The sequence below is a fragment of the Camelus bactrianus genome, chromosome 9, assembly GCF_048773025.1.
Source record: "Camelus bactrianus isolate YW-2024 breed Bactrian camel chromosome 9, ASM4877302v1, whole genome shotgun sequence".
Lineage (NCBI taxonomy): Eukaryota > Metazoa > Chordata > Mammalia > Artiodactyla > Camelidae > Camelus > Camelus bactrianus.
In genome coordinates, this window is record NC_133547.1 from 47,145,763 (window position 1) to 47,169,037 (window position 23,275).

The 23,275-nt window shown below is 38.7% G+C and overlaps 1 protein-coding gene across 1 annotated transcript in view; it reads right to left on the bottom strand.

The window, feature by feature from the left end:
* The window catches only part of SPAG17 (sperm associated antigen 17), a 192,200-nt gene extending 169,920 nt beyond the window's left edge, over positions 1 to 22,280 (bottom strand). The window contains exon 1 of the mRNA XM_074370283.1: positions 22,160 to 22,280. Within this exon, the coding sequence (XP_074226384.1) occupies positions 22,160 to 22,249 (90 nt within the window). The 5' untranslated portion in view covers positions 22,250 to 22,280. The remainder of the gene's footprint in view (positions 1 to 22,159) is intronic.
* Between the last annotated feature and the right edge of the window lie 995 nt (positions 22,281 to 23,275).

The window sequence follows — 23,275 nt, forward strand, 5'->3', positions numbered from 1 at the left end:
AAACCACTACACACCTTAACTATCTCCCCACCCACCCCCCTCAAGAGTTGGCTAAAATTACAGCTCCATTCTGTTAGTACAATCCAACCAGTTTTATTGCTTGGAGCAAAATCTGAGGTCCAAAATGAACTTCAGAACATAAAAAGTAAGGCAAACCTCAAAAGGAAACAAGCTTCTTTGGGTTTTCAAACAAATATTACATATCAGAGGCATTCTTCTAACGGAGGAGACAGAGCGAAGCCAAGAGAAGTCCTGCTAATTGCTCCACAAATGTAAAATTGGAATCAGGGACTCACCCCAAAGAAAGGAGATCTCTTTTCATCATCAGATGTTAAGGCTACAACCTTTCATCAACTCCCTCCTCAGACATCAGACCGTTTTGTGCCTTCCTTGAGTTCCTTCAGTGTTGAGTTACTATCTCCCACGTTAAAAATTAAGATATATTGTCAAGACTCAAGATTAGCTCAGTAGGTACCCTTTGTTAGCCCTTTTATTTTGTTTTTTCCCCCCACCTACCTTTCTCTAACTGAATGCCATTTATTCCCTAAGCATTGTGATGGAGCCCACGAACTTGCATAGCCTTGGCACTGGGGCTACAGAAAGGAAACAAAACCACCAAACCAAGGCTCTTTCTAATGAGCATCTATGCCCCTAGCTGCTGCCTGGTTAGTGACATCTCACCTATTATTTGTGTACTACACGGCCATGATAAGAGTTTAATTCTCCACATCCAACTTGAGTGTGCACAGAATATCCAAGGATACTTCTAAGACTGTCCTGATGACAAGTACTCTGTCCTGTTCACCCTCAAGTTCAATTAAATATCCAAGAAATGCCAATAGTTTGGTAACCAAATCAGATCCCCCATATAGTCTCTAAAACTTGGAAGCAGAACAAAAATTCTTTGTCTGACAAATGTTTTGACTTTGGGATCTAAAACTATGTTCTTCAAATTATGATGTGGGAAAGAAGGGGCACCCAAGGACGGTCCTAGGGCAGTGTCAGATCTTCTAGATACCCGGGTTTGTATCCTGCTAGGAGGGGGTGAAGAGTCTACCAGAACAGTCCCCAGGGGTTACAGAAAAACTAGGAGCATGTACCTTGAGCCAGAAGTGTGGTAGGGAATCTGTGCCCTGCCTCCATTCAATTAAAAAGAAAGGAATAGTTCAACTCAGCAAGCATTTATTACAGTACTATGACTAAATGTCTGCGATGTAACAAAATGTAAAAGATACACAAAAATGACTAAGACAGAAGTTGGAAAGTGAGCAAAAAGTGCTTACATTTCTAAAGAAGTCCCTTAAGAGGCCTTTTCTTGTGCAGGCTACTTAACCACATAGTTACTCTGACTGGCCTATCAACCCAGTTAGGATATGTTACTCTCCAGAGCTGGTTCTGTTTCTGTGCAGCAATCCTGACTTTTCTGGCTGCTCAGGACCCGAGTTGTTTGGGGAAGACAAGAGATGGTAGAGACCTATCTCTGAGTGAGGAAACTGGGGTAAGACCTCTAAATCGTCAAGTGAAGGGTTAAAAGTATTGATCAATATTAGTCAATCCTATCAGTCAGAATGGCCATCATTAAAAAGTCCACAAATAATAAATGCTAGAGAGGGTGTGGAGAAAAAGGAACTCTCCTACACTGTTGGTGGGAATGTAGTTTGGTGCAGCCATTAGGGAAAACAGTATGGAGATTCCTCAAAAAACTAAAAGTAGACTAACCATATGATCCAGCAATCCCATTGCTGGGCATATAACTGGAGGAAACTCTAATTTGAAAAGACACATGTACCCCAATGTTCATAACAGTACTATTTACAACAGCCAAGACATGGAAACAACCTAAATGTCCATCAACAGATGACTGGATAAAGCAGTTGTGGTATATATACAATGGAATACTACTGAGCCATAAAAAAGTTTATTCATTTGCAGCAACATGGATGAACTTGGAGATCATCATACTAAGGGAAGTGAGCCAGAAAGAGAAAGAAAAATACCATGTGATATCACCTATATGTGGAATCCACAAAAAGGACACAAATGATCTTATTTACAAAACCAAGACAGACTCACAGACATAGAAACAAACTTATAGTTTGGGGGTAAAGGGGACGAGAAGGGATATATTGGGAGCTTGGGATTTGCAGATACTAACTACTATATACAAAATGGATAAACAACAAGGTCTTACTGTATAGCACAGGTAACTATATTTGATACCTTATAATAACCTATAATGAAAAAGACTATGAAAAGGAATATATTACTGAATCACTATGCTGTACACCAGAAATTAACACAACATTGTAAATCGACTATACTTCAATAAAAATATAAAACAGATAACAAGTTTCTACTGCAGAGCACAGGGAACTATATTCACCATCTTGTAGTAACCTATAATGAAAAAGAATATGAAACAAATATATGTATGTATATGTATGACTGAACTATTATGCTGTACACCACAAATTGACACAACATTGTAAACTGACTATATTTCAATTAAAAAAACACGAATCAACCCTAAAGGGAGGGCAGATTAGAATATGGGTGGGTGTCTGAGGCAGAACCTGAGACTGTCTTCTAAGAACATGTGCAGTTCCTTTCATATCTCTACTCAGCTGTCTGTGTTTTAGGGAAGGGTTTCATAGGAGGTGGACAAGAAGGTGAGGTGGAGGAAAGCCAGGAGGGAAAGTGTCACTGAAACCAGGGGAGGAGTGGTGTATGCCGTTAAAGGCAATTAAAAGGTCACTAGTGACTTTAGCAAAAGCAGTTGTATTTGCTTGAAACTGCTTCCTGCTCATTCCTCCCCTCCTGCAATTGTATATACCTTCATAATTCACAGATTTCCATTACAATATGAACCTCACATGCTTTAAGGACTATTTGACAAAATATTCCCAGTTAATGATTATGATAAATTTCAAGCCCTAGATCTGGTTATGGTGATTAATTTTCTCCAATTACATAGGTGCACAGAGTCTATTTATTGGTTACATAGGGGCAATAATTCATTATAATTATTCCTCTCCTATTGATTCCCTAATATAGTCCTTACAATAGCTCTTTCAATAGTGTAATGAAAAGGCCACTGGATTTAGAATCAGAAAGCCTGATTATTAGTCCTGATTCCAACCACACAGTCTTGCAAAAACACTCATATAACTCAGAACCTGGACCTTAGCAAAATAATACTTAGAGCAGAGAGTCATTCACTCATTCAACCAATGTTTACTGAGGAGTTACTATGTGCCAAACATTGAAATGGGCATTAGGAATTACTATCCTTAAACAGTTATCAGCCTGGGGAAGAAAATCCACAAATAAAGGCAAGAAGAGATTACAGTTAGAAGTATTTCATAAGAAGGCACTGTACACAGTATCCATTTCTATTATTATACTGTTTACTCTAATTTATTCACTCATAATTGACATTTGCTATGTGGGTACCTGTGCTACCCTGGAAATGGAGGATGCGAAGATTACTAAGATAAGGGAAATTGAGGAAATGAACTAAATCTGTTATTTCTCAACACGGTTAGACTTCAAAACATAACGCTGAATTACAAAAAAGAAAAATCACAGAATTGTTAAGCACACTATGGAACCATTTGTGTAAATTTAAAAAATTATACAATAAACAATACTATATAATATTCATGGCCACAGATAAATAGCTACATAGGCAGGCTGAGAGGATATGCGTCAAATCCATGACAGTGCTGGCTTCTAGGAAGGGAGAGAAAGGAAAGGAACAGGGGATGAGGGTAAGAACAAAGCGTTCTTCCGTGTGTTTTTCCCCCCACATTGTGTATTTTAAAAATACAAAGACAAACAAGCAATTGTCCTGATGGTACAAAATGTGCTTCTTATATTACCCTTTGTGCTTTTCTGCATTTAAAAAGATACCGGGCAGAAGTCTCTGCTCTCAAAAGACCCACGTTCCAGTAAGGGAGACAGATGTATGCATGGTCATAGTGTAAGACGGTGTGCGTTTTACTAGACCGCGTCTCTCCTGTGTTTTATCTCCCCGCCTCATGGGCAGATGCCACTGGAAGAAACAGTGGGAGGAATTTGTTGTGTCTCTCGATTATCCACTTCCTCCCTACACAGTGGCCCCATCTCTACCTCCTCAGCAGAGCACCTCCACCTCCTCTAGCTCAGGTTTCCTCCCTTTTCAGGTTTTCATCTCAGTACAGCCCTTTCGCCATCTCAAGAACTTGCTCCTTTTTCTTGGGCTGAGGTAGAGATTCTGCTCCTCCTTTCAGTTTTGTCCTAGAGCAAATGGCCCACCTTCCTCTGACCTCTTCTTAGAGCTTTGGCCTCTCATCCCTCCTCTCTCTCCCTCTCCAGTTTTCAGTCCCTTCCTCCCCTTTCCTCTCTGTCCCATTTCACAAGTACTTAGCTATCTTCACCTAATCTGTCTCTCCCACTAACCGTTTTCCATCTGATCTTCTTTTCTTCAGTCAAACTCCCCCAAACAAGTGATCTAACTCTTGACTCCCCATCTCCTGATAGACCACGATGCCTTTAAATCCTGCAGTCTTGTTCCCACTCCCTCCCTCACCACCACCACCACCACCACCACCACCACCATTCACTCTATTGAGATTACATCCTTGAAAATCACCAGTGGTGTCTTCATCACCAAATATGGTTGACTTGCCCTAATCTCCCTAGATCTCTATTGGTGGGAGGCATCCACTGCCACTGTGTGTCCACCTCCCTGATCCGACTTCTCTGACACCACTCTGTCTTCACTCTGTCTTTTATTGCTTTGTCTGTTCCTTGTCTGACCATCAGGCTCTTTCCTTTCTTTCCATCTCATAAATGAGAAACTTTAGAGATTCCACAGCATTCCGTTCTCCTGGTGCTTTCTCTCTGTTGGATATTCTACCTACTCCCATGGCACCGACTATTACCTCTCTGCTGACAACCCCTAAACTGGTATCTTTAACCAAGGACTGTGAGCTAGAGTCCGTATTTTGGACCCCTTGGTGAACATTTCTACTTTGATGTTTTAGCATCATCTCAAACTCAGCACGTCTAAAAGCTGAGTTCTTTACCTCTCTCTATAGACCCTAAAAACATAAACAAAATCCCCCCATTAAAAACAATAAAAATCATCTAAGTTCTTTTGGCTAAATTTGTCAGCTTCTGAGACTTTCCATTTTTTCCCAGTCATCATGACTTCAAATCCTCTCCCAATCTCCCTTTGGATATAAAATCACAGTTACTGTCTTTCCAGAACTTCTTGAGTCTGTCACTTCCTTTTTATTCTCATGGTGACTCTCCTAGACCGACCTATAACTACGTCAACTCTGGACCTACTGAAGATGTCTTCTGCAGGGTCTATTCAAGCCTCCAGCTTCCTCCATCTCTAACCTATTCCTTTCTGTAAGACATGAATCCAATCATTTCACTCTTCCCTCACAGAAAGTATTTTAACGTCTAACTCTTAGACTCTAGTGGAATAAGACAGAGTCCAAACTCCAAGGATTGGAATTCAAAGTCCTTTACATTCTCTTCCCCACATATTTTTAACACCACATCACCCATTCATTTTCTAAACTCACTTCTCTCAGACAAATTGATCTGTGTAAATTCCTGAGCCTAAATTTCGTCATGTAAATAGGAATGATATTTTGAGTTTTTGTGAGGATTAATCATGATAGCCTGTGTAAAGCACCTAATACAGTGTCTAGTTAGTGGTTAACTGTGTATCACAAGTATGTCCATGGGTTTTCTCAGCTTTCTGCTTGCTCAGCCTGGTTCTTTTATACAGAATTCCTTCCTTCCAGGTGAAATTCCCGCTTCATCTGTGACTCCTTCCCCAAACATCTAGCCCAACAGTGATCTCTACGTCTCTGCTTGCCTATGAAAACTCGTCGTCAGTACTATACTAGTAACACAGAGTTTCCGTTTGTGGTCACAGTATTAACGTACGTCTTGAGCTTCAGTGTGTGTCAGACTCGTGCTAGTTAAAGCACAAATCTATATACAGACCAGACCCCAAACTCCCGATTCAGTAAGTCTAGAGCGGGGCCTGAGAATATGTATTTATTTTAAGTTCCCAGATGATGCTTTTGCTTCTAGTCCAGGGATCACACTTTCAGAAGGACCGGTGTATATTTTCTCAGATTAACTCCAGGTGACAGGATGCTGAATTGCCCCTTTTCCCACTGATTCATCCTCCCTCTCTATGCAACCCAGGCAGTGCTTTCATATGGAACTAGCTAATGTTTCTTAATGGAAGTTAATCACTTACTGAAGCTGTAGGCAAACTCCATATTCACTAGCTGGTTGCACTCAGTCTTAAACTATTCCAAAATAATTAAAAATCTGCCAAAAGAGAATGCCTCAGTGATGGCAGATAAACAACATATTATTTATATATAAAGAAAAAACACATTAGATATAGATATAGCCAGGCAAGCTTCAACTCTTCATGTGAGTGGAGAGGTATATGGACTCCAGGAATTTTAAAAAGGAAAATTATTTCTATTTTCCTCTGGAATGCATTTTTAAAGTTATATTTTGGGATAGGCCCATCTTACATTTTGGAAATTCAACATTCTTCAAATAATTTCCATATGAAAATATGTTTCTGTATCAAGGACCACTCCGCTGTCTCCTCTGAAGCCTTGTGATAGATTGGGGGTACAGGGGATTGGAAGGAAGGTGTCAATAGCAAAAGAGGATAGAGGAAAAAAAATAGGGAGAACTTCCAGAAGATAACAAAAGGGCAATTCTGTCCACAAACCCCAAAGATAATGGCTGGCAAGTTAGTAACTGCCTATTCCCCTCCTGGCTCACCCACACCTCAACTACTCCTGCGTTCAAGACAGAGACTTCTGCTCCACAGCTGACCGTGTTTAGGGCGTGGAATTAACCTGTGGGGAACACCTATCCTAAGGACTTACATAAGGAACATCCAGGAAGGCATCCATCTTTCCTAGCTTGATTTTATTTTAATCCCACTTTTTTCCAATCCAAACTGAACAATCCAAGGTGAACAATCTTTCCTACTGAATTAATTTAAAACATTGTCAAGTACAATTTTTTTAAGATGCTCGTTTGTTTGACCAAAAACTTTCATTGATCAAATTAAGTTAGATCATTTTAAAGACTTTTTCTAGCAGCTAAATTTCAAAATAGAGAGGAAACTTTCAAATTCCTTGATTTTAGAGGAACATTAGCTTCTATAAAATAAAAGTAATTAGAGGTGGTGAGGAGGTCTACAACAGGAGAAAGCAAAAGAAAGAATCCTGCCAAGGAGGTTGAGAGCAGACTCTCAGTGATGCCACCAGTGGACCCACTGGGACATGCTGGGTAGGATGAGTGGATTTCCTCAGCTACTTTGAAGACGGTACTAAATGAGGGTACAGCCAGAGGTTCAGTTCCCATATGGATGTCATGTGACCCAAAAGTCTGCTCCACATGATCAAAACCTTTGGTCTCTAGACATGACTGCTCTTAATTACTGAATATAAGAGGGACTAAGCAAAAAAGTTTCTTCAGAGGAAACAGAACATCACTGCTTTAAATATAATTTTCAGAGTACATCCTTCTGAGCAAATGTGACACCTTCATCACAAAGAGTAAAATAACACATCCACAGTTATTGCCATTGCAAAGGTGGAAGATATGGTCATAATAAATCATTTTTCCACAGACATTTTCCTAGCATTCTCTACTGCTTCACCTTACTGTTACAATAACGTGTGAATAACGAAATTCTCTTTATCCTTGCTCAGCCTTCTAAATATTTGGTGTGAAGACAGAGGTGGCTGAATTCAGTATTCCTCGCCTCAAACCAGTTTGATCAAAACTCAATTATTAAATACATATACAAAGTAATAACCATTTTTAAGGATCACATGATTTTTCATTGGTGTTTATATAATTTGAGGGGGTTTCCTCTCCATTTCTATGAATATATCCTTCCTGAAAAACTGTTACTGTCTGTACCACCCAAGGCCACACACTATAATTATGTTTAGCAGAAGACACAATAAGAACAGCACAAAGAATAATGATTTGAGGGGTGAGGACAAGGGGAAGCCAGGAGACAGAATTTATTTAATTTTAGAAAGCATCTCACAAGTTCTCCTATCAAAAATACCGAGTTGCCATGGAGTAGAGATGTTTTGTCACGGGTAGGTAACTGGTTTAAAAACAAAGGTGAGGTTAAGGGCACAGTTCTTTGGATGGAGAAGTGTTAACAGAGGGGAGCCCTGGGCATCTTCCCTGCATAGGTCTAATTGACCTGTTTTATAGAAGAAATGCAAATAGATAATAGTGACATCTGAAGTTGCAGAGTTCAGTACTGGAAGATTTCTTTCATTGACATTTAGTTTAATTCCTTCATTTTGCAGATGGGAAAAAAAAATCTACGCCATGGAGGAGTGGTGAAGGTGGCACAGACAGCAAGAGGCATGTCCTGATTCCCAGACGATGGGCCTTCCTCTGCCACCTCGCCTTACCTTCATTGGCAGATGTTGTGACAACGACACTATGCCAGGGGGACAATTAAGTACCTCAGGGAGATTTCACAAAAGCTTTCTGATTTGAGCAAGCATATACATCAGATGAGATTCAATGTGGGAAGTATAAGTAAGTATATTAAGGAAAACATAATCCAAACTCTAGTCAGAAGTTCAGACTTTGATGTCAATTATAGGAAAGGTACCTCTATGTACTGCTTCCCCATAACCATCAGCTTACTGTGCTGCAGTTCTATTGAAAGGCCTTGGCTCACCATATTCAGGAAAAAAATGGGAACAAAATAGAAAACATGTGGTGGGAATAACATGATTTAAAGAAGGGTGGTTTTGGTATAAATAACAGGAAGAACAACCACGTTTGTTTTATCATTCCTCCAATTATGATTGACTGAGTATATTCCAGGCACCACATTCCAGAGAGGGAACTCACCATGACTCACCAGATCACTACTTGACCTTGAGAAGTTCACAGTCAAGTGAGAGAACAGATCCACCAACAACTCTAATAAGCATGGTAAGTACCATCATCACGGTATGTATAAGCACTGTGGGAACGTGGTGAAATGAACATCGGAAATCGGAAGTCAGGGATAGTTCCGTGGAGGAAGCACATTTGATTAGTGACTTTAAGAATGAGAAGTTCAACAAGTAGTGTTCGAATTTCTAAAAAGAAATTCTATATACATGAAAGCACACACTTGCCTAGAAGGTTTGAGTTGTCTAGTTGTTAGGGGTGACAGTGGTTGGGATAAAGGAGGGAAGATGAGGCTGGGATGGATCTGGGAAGATTGTTAAGGGCCAAGGAATTCATAGTAAGGGTGGAGACGGAAGCAGGAAGTGACATGATCTTATTGGTATTGCAGAAGGACGACCCAGGTGGCCGTGCAGAGGGTACATAGAGGGGAGAAGAGGCGGTGGTTCTGATAGTCACTGAGCACACAGAGGTATGCCATCTTGGTGGCTGAACTGAAATGAATGCTGGTTGGTGGATAGAATAAAAGTAACTGTGATAAGTAGTAAAATTAAGAATGTAAAATCCAATGTAAACTTAGCACAAACTGATCATTATAAGATGTTAATTTGATCTTTGATACCTGAGCTTCCTGGGGTTGTAACATTAAGGGAACTTTCACAGCATAGTCTGTGGTCTGGGCTGCATCTGAAGGCAGCAAATGTACAGGGCACATCTTTTCCTAAGCACTCTGGACTTTCAGGTGATCCCTGGCTAATCATCATCCCCAACCTCAAACTCTGCTTTCGACTTGATTCATTTTTACTTTTATTTTAATTATACTGCAATCCAATTCTTGTGTGTATTGTTTTTAATACTTGTAACACATACATTATGTTTATAGAAATTTATAACATAAAATGTTTAAAATGTAAATCCACAGTGAAGAGACTTCAAAGTCTGGATATGTTGCTGAATTTTTTTTCAAGTATCATGAATAGGTCAGTATTCTGAATTTTCAGGAGATCAAAGAAGAAAAATATAAACAATCACAACCCAAGGCACGTTCTGATACTGTGCAAAAATCATTAAAATGTTTACAAATAGTTAGTATTTCTAAAATGTAAAACAACATGATTCTTTCAATATAAAAATTTGATTAATTAAATCTGATTACTATTGCAAGTGATATAAATGTTGGATGGAAATGAAGCTCACAGTTTGTGTTGTTAAAAATTGAGTAGGCAAACACTTTTTAAAATCAGAATGGCAAATACGTTTTGTTAAAGCTCCTTATTCCAAAAAAGGAAGTCTGCCATCATTAATGAAGGAAAATTTAAAGAATATAATATAATCATTTTCATGCATTAAAATATTTGAAATAAAAACTTTTCATCAAAATGTGTCATTAAAGTAATTGCAAAACATTTTCAAACACATCATCAGAGCTTTTAACATAATCTATTATGTAGTTAAACACAAGTGAGCATTTTTAGACATAAAATACTTAGCTGAACTTCAAAAAATAATATATGGCTGTACCACTGGAACGCAGATTTATAGTTTTGACTGTGGCAAAGCATTTATCTACTGAAATGAGAAAGCAACCTTTTGGAAAATGTATAAATCAAAAGTAGTAAAATTTAATCACTGTTGATAAAATTTTAAATGTTTCATGTAAAAGTGTTTTAATAATACCTCATTTGCAAAAGCCAATATGCTAAAGACAGTTACATTTTTTGTCGTTGATCTGGTGGAGCTGGATGGAACAGCACCTGCGATATCTCAAACTATTTCAATAGGCTCCAAGAAAAATGGCTTCACTGAGAAGTATTTACATGAAAACAGGGCCAGAGTAGTGAAATGGAGAAAGTCTGGAGTTTCAGCCCACAACTGTGAAAAAAGTTCCAAATGTTTTGTTTTGGTCCTAACTCACTGTATTCAATATATGCAGCTGGTGCAATAAAAGATGCATATCAAATAAGTCAACATAAATACTTCTTGGTAAGTTTTCTATTTACTACCGTATGTTAAATAAACACCAGAGATAATTAAGTAATTCATCTGAAGGGAGCTTGGGGTTGAACATTAGACAAATATTAGGGTCCCAGTGGACAGTCATCGTGCTAGAACTGCAGCCACTGAGTGGAAACCATGCCAAGCCTTGTGTGTTTCTTTTCATGTGAATTGTGAAGTTGGAGTAGTTAGCATTTGGGAAATGAAACTGACTTTTAGTGATTTGTTTCTAATGAAATATTCTAACAGAAATGTCAACTTCCTTTAGCTTTGTAAGAAATAAATGAAAATTTGTTGCCCATGTAAAATTAATAAAACAAACTAAGAGAAGCAGAGGATATACAGAAACACAGAAATAAATGGTACAACTTGAAATAAAACAAAATAAAGTATCAGTTATAAAAGAAAAACTATTAGATTGCCTAATACATTATATAAAAATGGGTTGTTATTTTATGATAAAATGAAAAGTATTAACCTCTTTCAACTTTTTCAATCCTAAAATTTAGCCACACTATGTTTATAAACAAAGTGGATTTGGGATGATCAAACATTTATAAAATTAAGCCAACTAATTAAATATGACATTTCAAGAAATGGTTTTGTGCCTTAATTGATAATAGATACATTAAGTACATAAAATTTTTAGACATTATTATGAAGGCCAGAAAAATTTTAAACATAATTATTAAGAGTTCAAAAGTTGAAAGAGCTTTCAGTATGATGAACAATATTGTTGCTATTAAGAGAAATTACGTGTAGAGAACTACAAATTACATAATGACTATGTATGTAAAAGGAAAGTTATGGGATGAGCCTAAATACATTCCCCAAGTCACCTCATGGCTCAGACAGGGCAACACTTAGTGTGTGAAAGCCATGTCAACCAAAGACTGCACCAACACTTCTGAAAACCAACAAATGATTTTGAAACCACTAGAAATATTTGATGAGTGGTATGTACTAAAAATTATAGCATCTAGCAAGGAGTTGTATAAAGTACATATAGTTTTATTTTTATTATGCTTTAAAAATGCGATTAAAATTTTTTTGATTTGTATGTTGATTTACATACAACTGTGAGAGTTATTAGCATATTTTGAAGTTTCACCCTTGGCTGAAAGAGACAAGAGATGTTAGAAGGCTGTTGTAACAGTGTCAAAAATTACAGGAGGTACAAAAGAAGGAACTAAAGTAGAGAAGTTGGAGTAATAGGAATCGCTGACCAATTTTATTGTTGGAAGATTGGAAGACGATTTCTAACTTCAGTGAATAGGATAGTAGCAGTTTTGAACGTACTGAGTTTGAAAAACATGAGTAACATTCATATGGAAATAGACAAAAGAGTAATAATAAGTATTTATATCAGACTAAACGGGGTTCCATACTCTTCCACATACTTTGACTTTCACACCACTCTAATACAGCACTACTACTGATAAGAGCTCCTCCTTACTGAGCACCAACTTGTCCTTCATTCATTCAAAAGTGGTATTTGAGCCCAATATATCAGGTGCTGGTGACAGATCAGTGAGCAAGATAAATCCCTGCCTGCGTGGAGCTTACATTCACATGGAGAGAAAGACATAACATGATATGAATGTGAAGTAGAAGGTCAGGAATGGAATCAGGGTAAGGGGATAGAGTGTAATGATGTAGTTGACACAGGGTGATCAGGGAGGGCCACATCTGAACAGAAACCTGAAGGAAAGGAGGGAGTGGCTCACAGGAATATCTTGCGTGGAGTCATTCTAGCCCAAGGGCACAGCAAGAGCAAAGGCTCAAAGGTGGCAGTGTGCTTTCTGATGGATTTGCAGATCAGCACAAAGGCCAGTACGGTTACAGAGGACTGAGTGCAAAGGTGAGTCATACAAATAGTTGGAGTGGTTGGCAGAAGCCAGATACATGGGCTGCAGTGGAGCATCTGGATTTCACTCAAAGTCTGGCGAATTAAAAGGTCCACTCTGGCTACTGTGTGGAGACAAGATTCCAGAGCAGCAAGAATGGGAGAAAAAGACTAAGTTGGGACGCTCTTGAGCTGTCTATAGCTCAGCAAGAGATGGTGATGGCTTGGACAATGGAGTCGTAGTGGGGGTGTCCCAAAAGAAAAGACTTAAGATCTATTTCAAAGGCGGAGCCAACAAGACTCTGTAGAACTGGATCATGGGGTTCAGAAAAGGAGGCGAAAACAATGAAATCAAGGTTTCTGGCTCTTGTGACTCGCTGGGTGAATGGTGACACCTTTCAATGAGAAGGTGAAGACTTGGCAGAGAGCAGGTTTGAAGAGGAAAATCCAGTTTGGGTTTGGATGTGTGAGGTCTGAGATAATATGTGCTAGATGCCTTTAAATCCTCTCAACAATCTTTTTAATACCTGCAAGGGATGTATGACCACTGTTTCTGTTTTACGGATACCGAAACTAAGGCTCTGAAATTTTCTCATGATCAGTGGGCTGCAACAAATTCTGGAGCTCAAAAAAGAAAATAGGCCAGGAAACTGAGGCAGTAAAAAACAGTCAATGAATTTAATTCAGTAGGTATTTGCTGAAGACCACGATGTACTAATCACTATTAGGTACTGTGGCCAGAAGGGAGAAAATTAAAAATGTTAACCTTTTGCTACCCTCCAGGAGTCTATAGGGCTGAAAGAGAATGCAGATACAGTAGGTAACACCGAAACTGTTGGACTACAGCTCAAAGCAGGACAGCATTAAAAAGATAACAATCACTGAAGTAGTTCAGTAGAAGGAGAAAAGTCAGTAAGGGTCAGAATCATGTGGCTTAAGCTCCCTTCTGGAAGATGTAAGAGAAGGTTTTAATGAGAAGGAGTCGGATGGAGGCAAGAAGATCTTTGGGCCAGGAAACTGCATGGGAATAGTCAGTATGCCTGGGGATACTACAGAGACCACTCAGCCAGAGTAAAGGCAGATAAAGATGAATGAGCAGAGAAAGACCAAACAAGGCAGGGCTGTGAAAACCCAGGCAGAGCATCTTAGATTTTATCCTGTGGGTAACTGGGAGCCAGTGATGGTTTCTACGGCTAGAGCTGAAAACATGGTCAACATTCACCATTTCTTAACTAACATTTTCCTAGTATGTTGCCAAACTCATATGGGTCACACTTACATTTGACTTATATTTAATATTTTTCATTTGCAATAAAAATGATCACATATAACTTCTAGGTAGATATTTTGACAGGCGAACTCTCTGGTTCCAAACTCACTCAAATAATACATTTTTGTCCAAAAAGAGAAATTATAATGTGAGGTTATGAAAAGTCCATTTCCCTCTTAACATTCTTCCTAGCAACTCAGTTGTTTTCATTGGCCTTTATTAAAACAACCTTTGTGTGAACTGGCAATTTGTTTTGTAAATATCTATGAAAGCATATTTCAGAAAATAGAGTAATAAAAACCAACCCAATTTAAGAAATATGCTTGCTGCCAGACATCAGTCTTCAGCTCGTATTATGAGTATTTCCAGTAAGTCTTAAATACACATTAACATGAGAAATAGCTTACTGTTTAAGATCAAAAAAGTAGAAAAATCCTTCACTGCCTCTCAAAAATTATTCAAGGGTTCTGTCCAAAAAAATGTATTTCCCTTTTGATAAACTGCATTTGTAATGGTTTCAAGCACTTCAGTTCAGTTGAACATCTTCCCCTAAAACCTACTTAGACTGTTTATTATCATCCTAGTATCTGTACACTTTCTAGCTTTATTTAAGAGGTCTGGAATAGTAACAGTTTAGCAACACCTAGCTGGAACCCTTATCTATGTTCCAAACTTTTACAAGATAACAAGCTTTGTTCAAGACTCCAAGGAAATTCTATCACTATTTTTCAAGTGTGCACAACTCAGTTATTGTCACTCAGCAATGTTTAGGAAGAGAAAAATATTATTCCTCCACTTGAAGCACAATACGAAGGAGACACTGCTAACTCAATGTTCTAAAGAGCTTTCACTAGAATGCCTCGGGGCGGGCCGATGAAATATCTTTGAGAAGTGGAATGACACTGCTGCATAGGTCTTTTGGGGGCAGTGTCACAATCAGCTTATGTATCTATTGTGATGCTTTTTTTCTTAAACTGAAGTATAGTTGATTTAAATGTTGCATTAGCTTCTGACGTACAACATAGTGGTTCAGTCATACACATATGCATATTCTGTTTCATGATAGGTTATTACAAGCTATTGAATATAGTTCCCTGTGTTATACAGTAGATGCTTTTTTTATATAAATGTTTCCTCTTCCTTTCTCTTCTTGTAGAAGAGAAAGTCTACTCATGGTCCTGGTTTCTACAATAAAAGTTTCTTCATATTTCAAAGTAAATCAGTGACTTAATTTCATATAAAGTTTGAGTGTGGTTGTATGTTCCTAGAAACATGCCAGCCGTTATGGAGTAGACAGTAGGAGTACCAGATATGATTTTTTTCTGTAAAGCAGCTCACATTATACTGGTGCTCTATAAAACATTAAATGATAGCAAATAATGCAATGCATTCTTCCAACTAAGGACCAGGTTGTGAAAGACAGAGGCTCGAGCCAAGGTGAGGGAAGATAAATGTGGGTTAGGGCACTTAGGAAAGCTTACTGCAATATGTGGCTTTATGAGGCCCTCAGAGAGTGGGCATGACAAGGACAGAGGTGGAAGTTCATTTCAAGCAAAGAGACTAATAAGAGTGAAAGAGCACGATGGAGGGAGGGAACTTATTTATTGAAGGATTATTAGCTGCCAGGTGCCACAATATTATTTATGAAATTAAATAAATATCATTTACTCTCCCCAGCAAGTCTCTGAGGTGGATATTATCATCTCCATTTGACAAAAAGAGGACAAGACTCAGAGAAGGCAAGACACTTGCTCTAGGCCACCCATTATGCCTTTCAGAATCAGGACTCAATACCTTGGTCTACCCGGTCCCAGAGCTGGGGCTTTCTCTAGCAGCCCCTCGCCTCCTTCATGTGTCTGTGCTTCTGTGAGGAGACAGTCTTGCCCACAGCAATTCAATCTGATGGTTAAATTGGGACCAGATTAAAGGGGCTCAAGAAGCGAGGATGATTAGGTTTTGAGATTACAGATGATCACTGACAGTTTCTCAGGCGGAACATGCACAATGGCGTGAGCAGGGTTTAGGAGAGACGAGTTGGTCATTTTGACAGCTGGGAATAGATGATTCTATAGTGACTTGAGGTATGGTGTTCTTATAAAAATTCAGGGGTCAAAAGATGCAGGCCTGGGCTAGGATGAAGTCATGAGAATAGAAAGGAAGAGATGGAAGTAAAAAAATGTCAAAGGAAAAATTAAGAGGACTTTGAGGCTGGTTAAGTAATAAACCAATGACTCGTAGGCGAACTTTAGTGACTGAGAATTATAATACCATTGACAGAAATTGGAAAGTTGAGAGACGGGAGTGGTCCACCTTCACTGATGAGCCACATTTTCCAGGTAGCAGAAGGAGTCAATTCTCTGCACTTGTTAAAAAAATAGCAATTTTATATAGCCCTTGTGTTAAATTTGTTTTAAAATTTAGTTTAAAAATATTTGTTTTAAATTGCAAGGTCTATATAAAATGCTACAATTATCATATCATAACTTATAGTTCTATTAAGGAGGAAGGATGGACTAGTGAGAAAACCCATGATCTGGTCCTTCACTTGCCAGATCATGGCATGTTTTTGGACCAGACCTTAAAATGCTTGGATCCTCAGTTCTACAAAAAAAGCAGCTTAGTCCAGATACCCTGGGAATCTAACCTCTGAGGGAGTATTGTAAAGGGCAACACTATCATGTATAGCATTAATTTGGGTCTTTGATGTAAATATTATTATTTGTTTGAAAAGGGATAAACATACCTTGAAAATGACTATATAGAAATTAAAAGCAAGAGCTCATGAGTCTTAGTAAAGATCTCAATACATTACAGTAGATGTTCACAAATATTTTAATATATGTGGATATTTATATTAAAAGAAGAATTGAAGGCTTAATCAAGAAGCAAAATCTTAATGATAAGTGTAAGGCAAATGACAATGAGTGTCTGGTCCCTTTAGTTTGGCATCAGGGACTTGAAATCATCATTAGAAAATGAAATCAGTGAATTGGAATAGTGAGGCTGGCTGGGTTAAGGGGTGCGCCATTAATTTTTTTTCTGATTTTCTTTTTAGTATTTTCTGTGGTGGGTCACAGTAAGTGAATGAAATAATTGCTGTGCCAATAGTCAGTCTCATGAGTTATGGCTGCCTTCTTGCTACACATAAAAATGAGACCTTAAACTAGGAACAAATGAAAAGAAACAGCCATCCTCAGATAACATGGAAATATGAAAATATTTAAGAATTAACATTAGCAAAATCTCAAACCAAATTCTATCTGTGAGATACCTACTCAAACAAACCAATCCAAACATACTTTTGGAGAACTCTTGAATTCTGAAGAACATATTTGGGACAAAAGGCCATAATACCTTAAAGAAATTTCAAATGTTCTTTGGCTTCTGAATATTCTCTCTACTGGTATCATGCTGTCACTTAACATAGGTAACACTGTGAGGTGTCTCCCCACTGTATTAACACCAAAGTTCTGACCATAACACACAATTGCACTTGAAGCATGTAGCTCACTCCTTTTGAAGCCATGTGACAATCTTTGAGGTCTGGAGGGAATGGCTACACTGTCTGAACAATTTTGGAAAATTTTCCTATATTTTCATGAACAAAATTTCTATTAATTGCCCCTTTCCCAGCATCACTTGCCATATAATAGGCTTGGAAGAAATGGAAAAATCAGAATTGATTACAAAACCTCGTAGACCACCATAACATCAACAAGAAGAACAACTAGGAAGCTCCAGGCTCTCTGTCCTTCATAGAAACATTAGAAAAAGAACCAGAGACTAACTTAAACAACTGTACAACAGCTCTGAAACCGGTCAAAGATCTAAAGCAACCCAACAAATGCCCAATCAAGAGAAAGCCATATTCAATATGGCAGAAAACTTTGTGGCACTCTTACTCTCCTTTGCCCCACTTTTTCTGCATTCAATGGAGAAAGGCCAGTTTTTTTCAATAATTGAGGCTGAGAAAACTGGAAATCCACATCCAAAAGAATGATGCTGGATTCTTACCTCACACCATATACAAAAGTTAATTCAACATGGACCAAAGACCTAAATGGTAGACGGAAAAACTAGAAAACTCTCAGAAGAAAACAGAGGGGGAAATCTTCATGAAATTGGGTTTGGCAATGGTTTCTTGGATATGACACCAAACGGATAGGCAACAAAAGAAAATTTAGATAAATTTAACTTCATCAAAATTAAAAACTTTGTACATCACAGTACACAGTCAGAGTAAAAAGGCAACCCACAGAATAGGAGAAAATATTTGCAAATCATGGATCTGATAAGGGGTTAATATCCAGAATATATTTTAAAAATTCCTATAATTTAACAATAAAAAGCCAAACAACTTGATTTAAAAATGGACAAATGAAGATCCTTAGCCTAAAAGTACATAAAAAATGCTCAACATCAAAAATAATTAGGGAAATGTAAGTCAAAGCCACAATGAAATATTACTTCACACTCACTAGGATGTCTATTACATATAGATATATCAATAAAAAACACAGACTTTCAAAAGCATTTCATGAGGACGTGGAGAAATTGGAACCATTGTGCATTGCTGGTAGGAATATAAAATGGTACAGCTGTTATGGAAAACAGTATGGCTGTTCCTAAAGAAATTCAACATAAAAATTACCACATGATCTGGCGATTTTATTTGTGGATATACACTCAAAAAATTGAAAGCAGGAACTCGAACAGATTTTTGTACACTCATGTTAATAGCACCATTATTCACAATAGCCAAGAGTTGGAAGCAACCCAAGTGTCTGTCAATGAATGAATGGATAAATAAAATGTGGTCCATACACACAATGAAATATTATTCAGCCTTATAAAAGCAAGGAAATTCTAATACATGCTACAATCTGAATAAAGCTTGAGTACATTATGCTAACGGAAATAAACCAGTCATAAGAAGACAAATTCTGTGCGATTCCATTTACATGTGGTACCTAGAGTAGTTAAATTCCTAGAGACAGAAAGTAGAATGGGGGTTGCCAGGGGCTGGGAGAGGGAGGTATGGGGTATTATTTAATGGGTGTAGTTCCAGCTGGGGAAGATGAAAGAGTTCTGAAGATTGGAGGTGGTGAGGACTGCACAACAATGTGAAGATACTTAATGCCACTGAACAGGGCATTTTAAAATGTTTAAAATGGCAAATTTCATGTTATGTATATTTTACCACAATAAAAAATACAAATGAAAATATCTTAGACCAAAATATTTCCAGATAGCACTTTCAGTCACTGAGGTGCTTGGGTTAATACCTCTTCCTCTCACTGGGTCAACAGAGAGGCTGCCTTGACAGCTGCATAAAAAGATTTTAATTTATATGATCCTATAGCATCCTTAACTTTCTCATGCTGCTAGAGATCATAAATATGTCTATGTCACATACAAGCCCACACTAAGATGCATTTTTATAATCTTGTACCTAAATACTTCCTACTTATCTAATTTGAGGTGTGACATTTCACATATATTAATAAGCTAAATGTTTGGTACGTGGATAGCAAAGTTAGTAAATGACCATTTGATTGGCAGAATTAATTGACGAGTAATGTTCACCCAGAAGCCGTCTAGCCGGCATTTCTCTCTCTCTCAATTTAAGCGCCCCAAATTTTTTTAAGGAATATATTGGTCTCCTTTCCTAAAATAACTGTCCTCCTTCCTTCTACTGGCTCAAATCTACCTACTCTTCAGAGCTCAGCCAGCAGCAAGTATGTTACAAAGCCCTTCCTGACTACCGCAGCCCACTTCCATCTCCCTGACCTCTGATCTCTAATCACTAATCACTTAGTGCTTAGCGGTAGACTGCCTTGTAGTATTTGCCATCATTTTATGTTTTAGAACGAACTAAATTGTGCTGAAAAATCGACAATTATTCTAGCCTGAAAGGACAGCCCAGAATAGTCATACAAGGTAAATTCACTGAAGCCAATTTGTGACCTTGTTTATTCTCTGTAAAGTCTAGTGCAGCTCAATAGGAACATGAGTTCAAAACTACTTTTGAAAAGAGTTACTTAATCAGCTAATTCTCAAAACTGGCTTATGGAAGACTGGGAGAAAAGACTTTCCTCTCCTACACCCCCAATACACACACAAAACACACACAGGAGCATATACATATACAACCAAGCGTTCTGGATCATAGTTTGCACAAGAAACTCTGGAAACTGAAGCAGTAACATATTTTGAGCACCATGTATGTGCAAAGCACTTTGCTGAGCCCTGTGGATAGGAATTCACACATCTACAGTCATCTTTAATCCCAATTCAGAGTCTATTACATTGGTGGTCAGAGCATGCCTCTAAGAAATGGACTTCGGGGTTAAGCTGGGAATTCTCCTAGATGAGATGAAACCAAGCTGAGAAAAAAATATGAGAGGAGGTGGAGGGTAGTTATCTTCCTCCTGCAATAAAAGAATCCCTGTATTCCAACATACTAAAGAAGTTTACTCCTTGTAGTTAAAACTCCGTATTGCCTTGAGTTCAAATTCTTTCTATTACTATCTAAGATTTATTGAAATTATATATTTTAAGCAGGAACAAGAAAGCTGAATATTATTTCAGGTTTTCAAGCCATTAGGAAAAATAGTGCCTTTCGGTTTTCCACTCAACTAGGAAAATTATAGCTTCATATTTGCAACACTAAAGCTAATGCAATGTCAGCAGCTCCATCAAACTCCGTTGTTCAGCAGTTTATAATTCAAGCAGAAATGTTCACTCCAAGCCCTAACTTGGCCTACACAATTTCAAAGAAAATGGAGAAAAAATTATTTTGGCTAGTGCTGACTTCTAAAAGCAAAAGGGAGGGTGCTTTTATAGAGTATTTTAAAAAACATCTTTGAGAATTTGAGAATGTAACTGGGAATTACTGAGTTGACATCCTTCATTCCTAAGGTTATAGAAATAACCTCAAATTCCATGTAAGCATCAGCAGTATCTTAACTACTTTTATGAAATGCTTCATATGGTAAAATTTCATATAAGACATATGACTGTTTATAGGAAAAAAAACAACTATAGTGGAAAATAAGGACAAATAGGTAGAAATTTCTCAGGAGGGCATCATAAGGCTTTAGATATATTTTTCCTTTAAGTACTAACTCTCTTGTGTAATGTACACACACACAGAAAATGAAAACAAGATTTTTTTCCAGCTTTTAAAGTATATTGGAATGTCAGGCTGGAATTCCCAGAATCTAGCTTCCTTCTTCCAAATGCTATCTTGGACTTGGAAACAACTTAAGTGTTGAAGTGGATTTCTGGCAGCAGATGACAGGAGCTCTTGGTCTGCCCAACTCACTGGAGGTAGAAGAGTGAGAGTGGGGGGCTGGGGGAGCTAGGCAGTTCTGAGATGGTAATTTGAAGTCGCGTGGCAGGTGGGTTACAGATAGCCTTTGTGTCATCCTATAGATGAGTCTAGGAGCCAACCGCTCATTACTCTGATCTCCTACAGTACCTTCAAATTATATCGAAACTTTTGATATTGTAGCACCAAGGCATTGCATGAGAAAGTCAAGCTTTCCTATCTGTAGATGGCTCGCTTGTATTAAATACGTTGATACTTTACACACTCCATGTCTGTTTTCATACAGCATTTATTCAAGACATATGCGCCTGGCTACAGATGATTCAACAGGGTTTCTTCGCTCTGGATAAGTCAGGAGGAAGGGAAGAGTTTATAAAGACAACTCCAGTACAATCGTGGAGTGCCATCTGGATGACTTCACTGAAAAGGATCGTGAGGTGTCAGAACCACACCTGCTCTCTTCCCTACAAGCACCTTTCACCGCCCTCTGAAATCCACGTCCCCTGTCTTCTGCCCCTAATGCTCACTCTGTGAAGCTCTTCCTGCGGATGGGGCCCTGGGTAGTTTTGTGAGAGAAACCGTCAAGCCTGAGAAAGCGGTACCAGGTATAGTTTTCAGAGGGGGCAGTGGGGGCGTCTGGAACAGAGCGCGAGCCTGGCGGTGTTGCCTGGAGGGTCTGGCCGGGCTGTAGCCTTGCGGGGGGCAGAGAGGATCTACGGGGCTCTGGGCATACCTGGTTGAAGTGTGCAGCGATGAGCGACGGTTCCCATAGCTTAGAACCGGTGGTGGTCGCCGTCCCGCCTTTCTCTTTCTTGGGTGCCATGCAAAGAACAGGAGGAGCGTCGGCCTCTAAACTGGCCTCAGGCCCGGACTAAGCGTCCCCGCTGCCATAGTAACCGAAGCCACGCCCAGTTTCTGAACGAATTTGCTCCCCTCTGCCAAACCTGTTCTGAATCCTCTGGTCAACCGCTTCCGTCGTCATAGCAACCAAGTTTCCCAAAGCTGGCGGCAATTTAGGGCCAGGACTCCCCGACCCATGCTTAAATCTTAGGATTTTCCAGTGGGAGCACTGTGTAAATGGAGGAAGACAGGATAAGCTGGTCAGGCTACCCTCTTTTACTCAATTCCACCCTCTGCTGCTTCTTGGAGTCTTCTGTGGTCCGAGGCATTGCCTAGAAACTCAAAATCCCTGAAATCCTGTCCACAACTCCTCCACCAAGATTTCTTCCATGCTGAAATAAAGAACTGACCCCTTCAGAAGACAGCCCACCTGCTCTAATCTGCCCAAGATGCCTCACTAGGGGAAGCCACATTTGTCTTTCGACTGCCATCCTTTGCTCTGGTCTCTGTTCTGCCTCTCGGGGCCTTACTAAACAAGTCCAATCACTCCTTCACAAGATCCTTTATTTAACTGTAGTCAGGATTGGTGTCTTTCTAAACCATTTTCCCTGCCTGATTAGCCCCAGTTCTTTTACTCTGTCTTCCACTGCTAAGTAGAGTCTTTCTTTTTCCACTTTTCCCACCTCCAGCACCAACTTCTAAAATATCCTGATCAGAGTTCCCAAAATAATAACTATAGTAATAATAATAATGGCAATAACAACAACTCTTGTTTCTTGAGCACTGATTATGCTCTATACATAGTTACACTATTTACTTCTTATAACACATTGTTCCAGGTCCCGCAGTGTATCATCGATGGCACCAGAATTAGAGTCCAGGATGATCTGAGTCCTAACTCTAGTGTGCTTAACATTCCACACTACTACCTGCCGCTGTTTTAGGTCTGCTAAAATGAGAGATGCCTGTCTTTTAGGGCTAGACTTTTATTTGCTTTTTTTGCAATAAG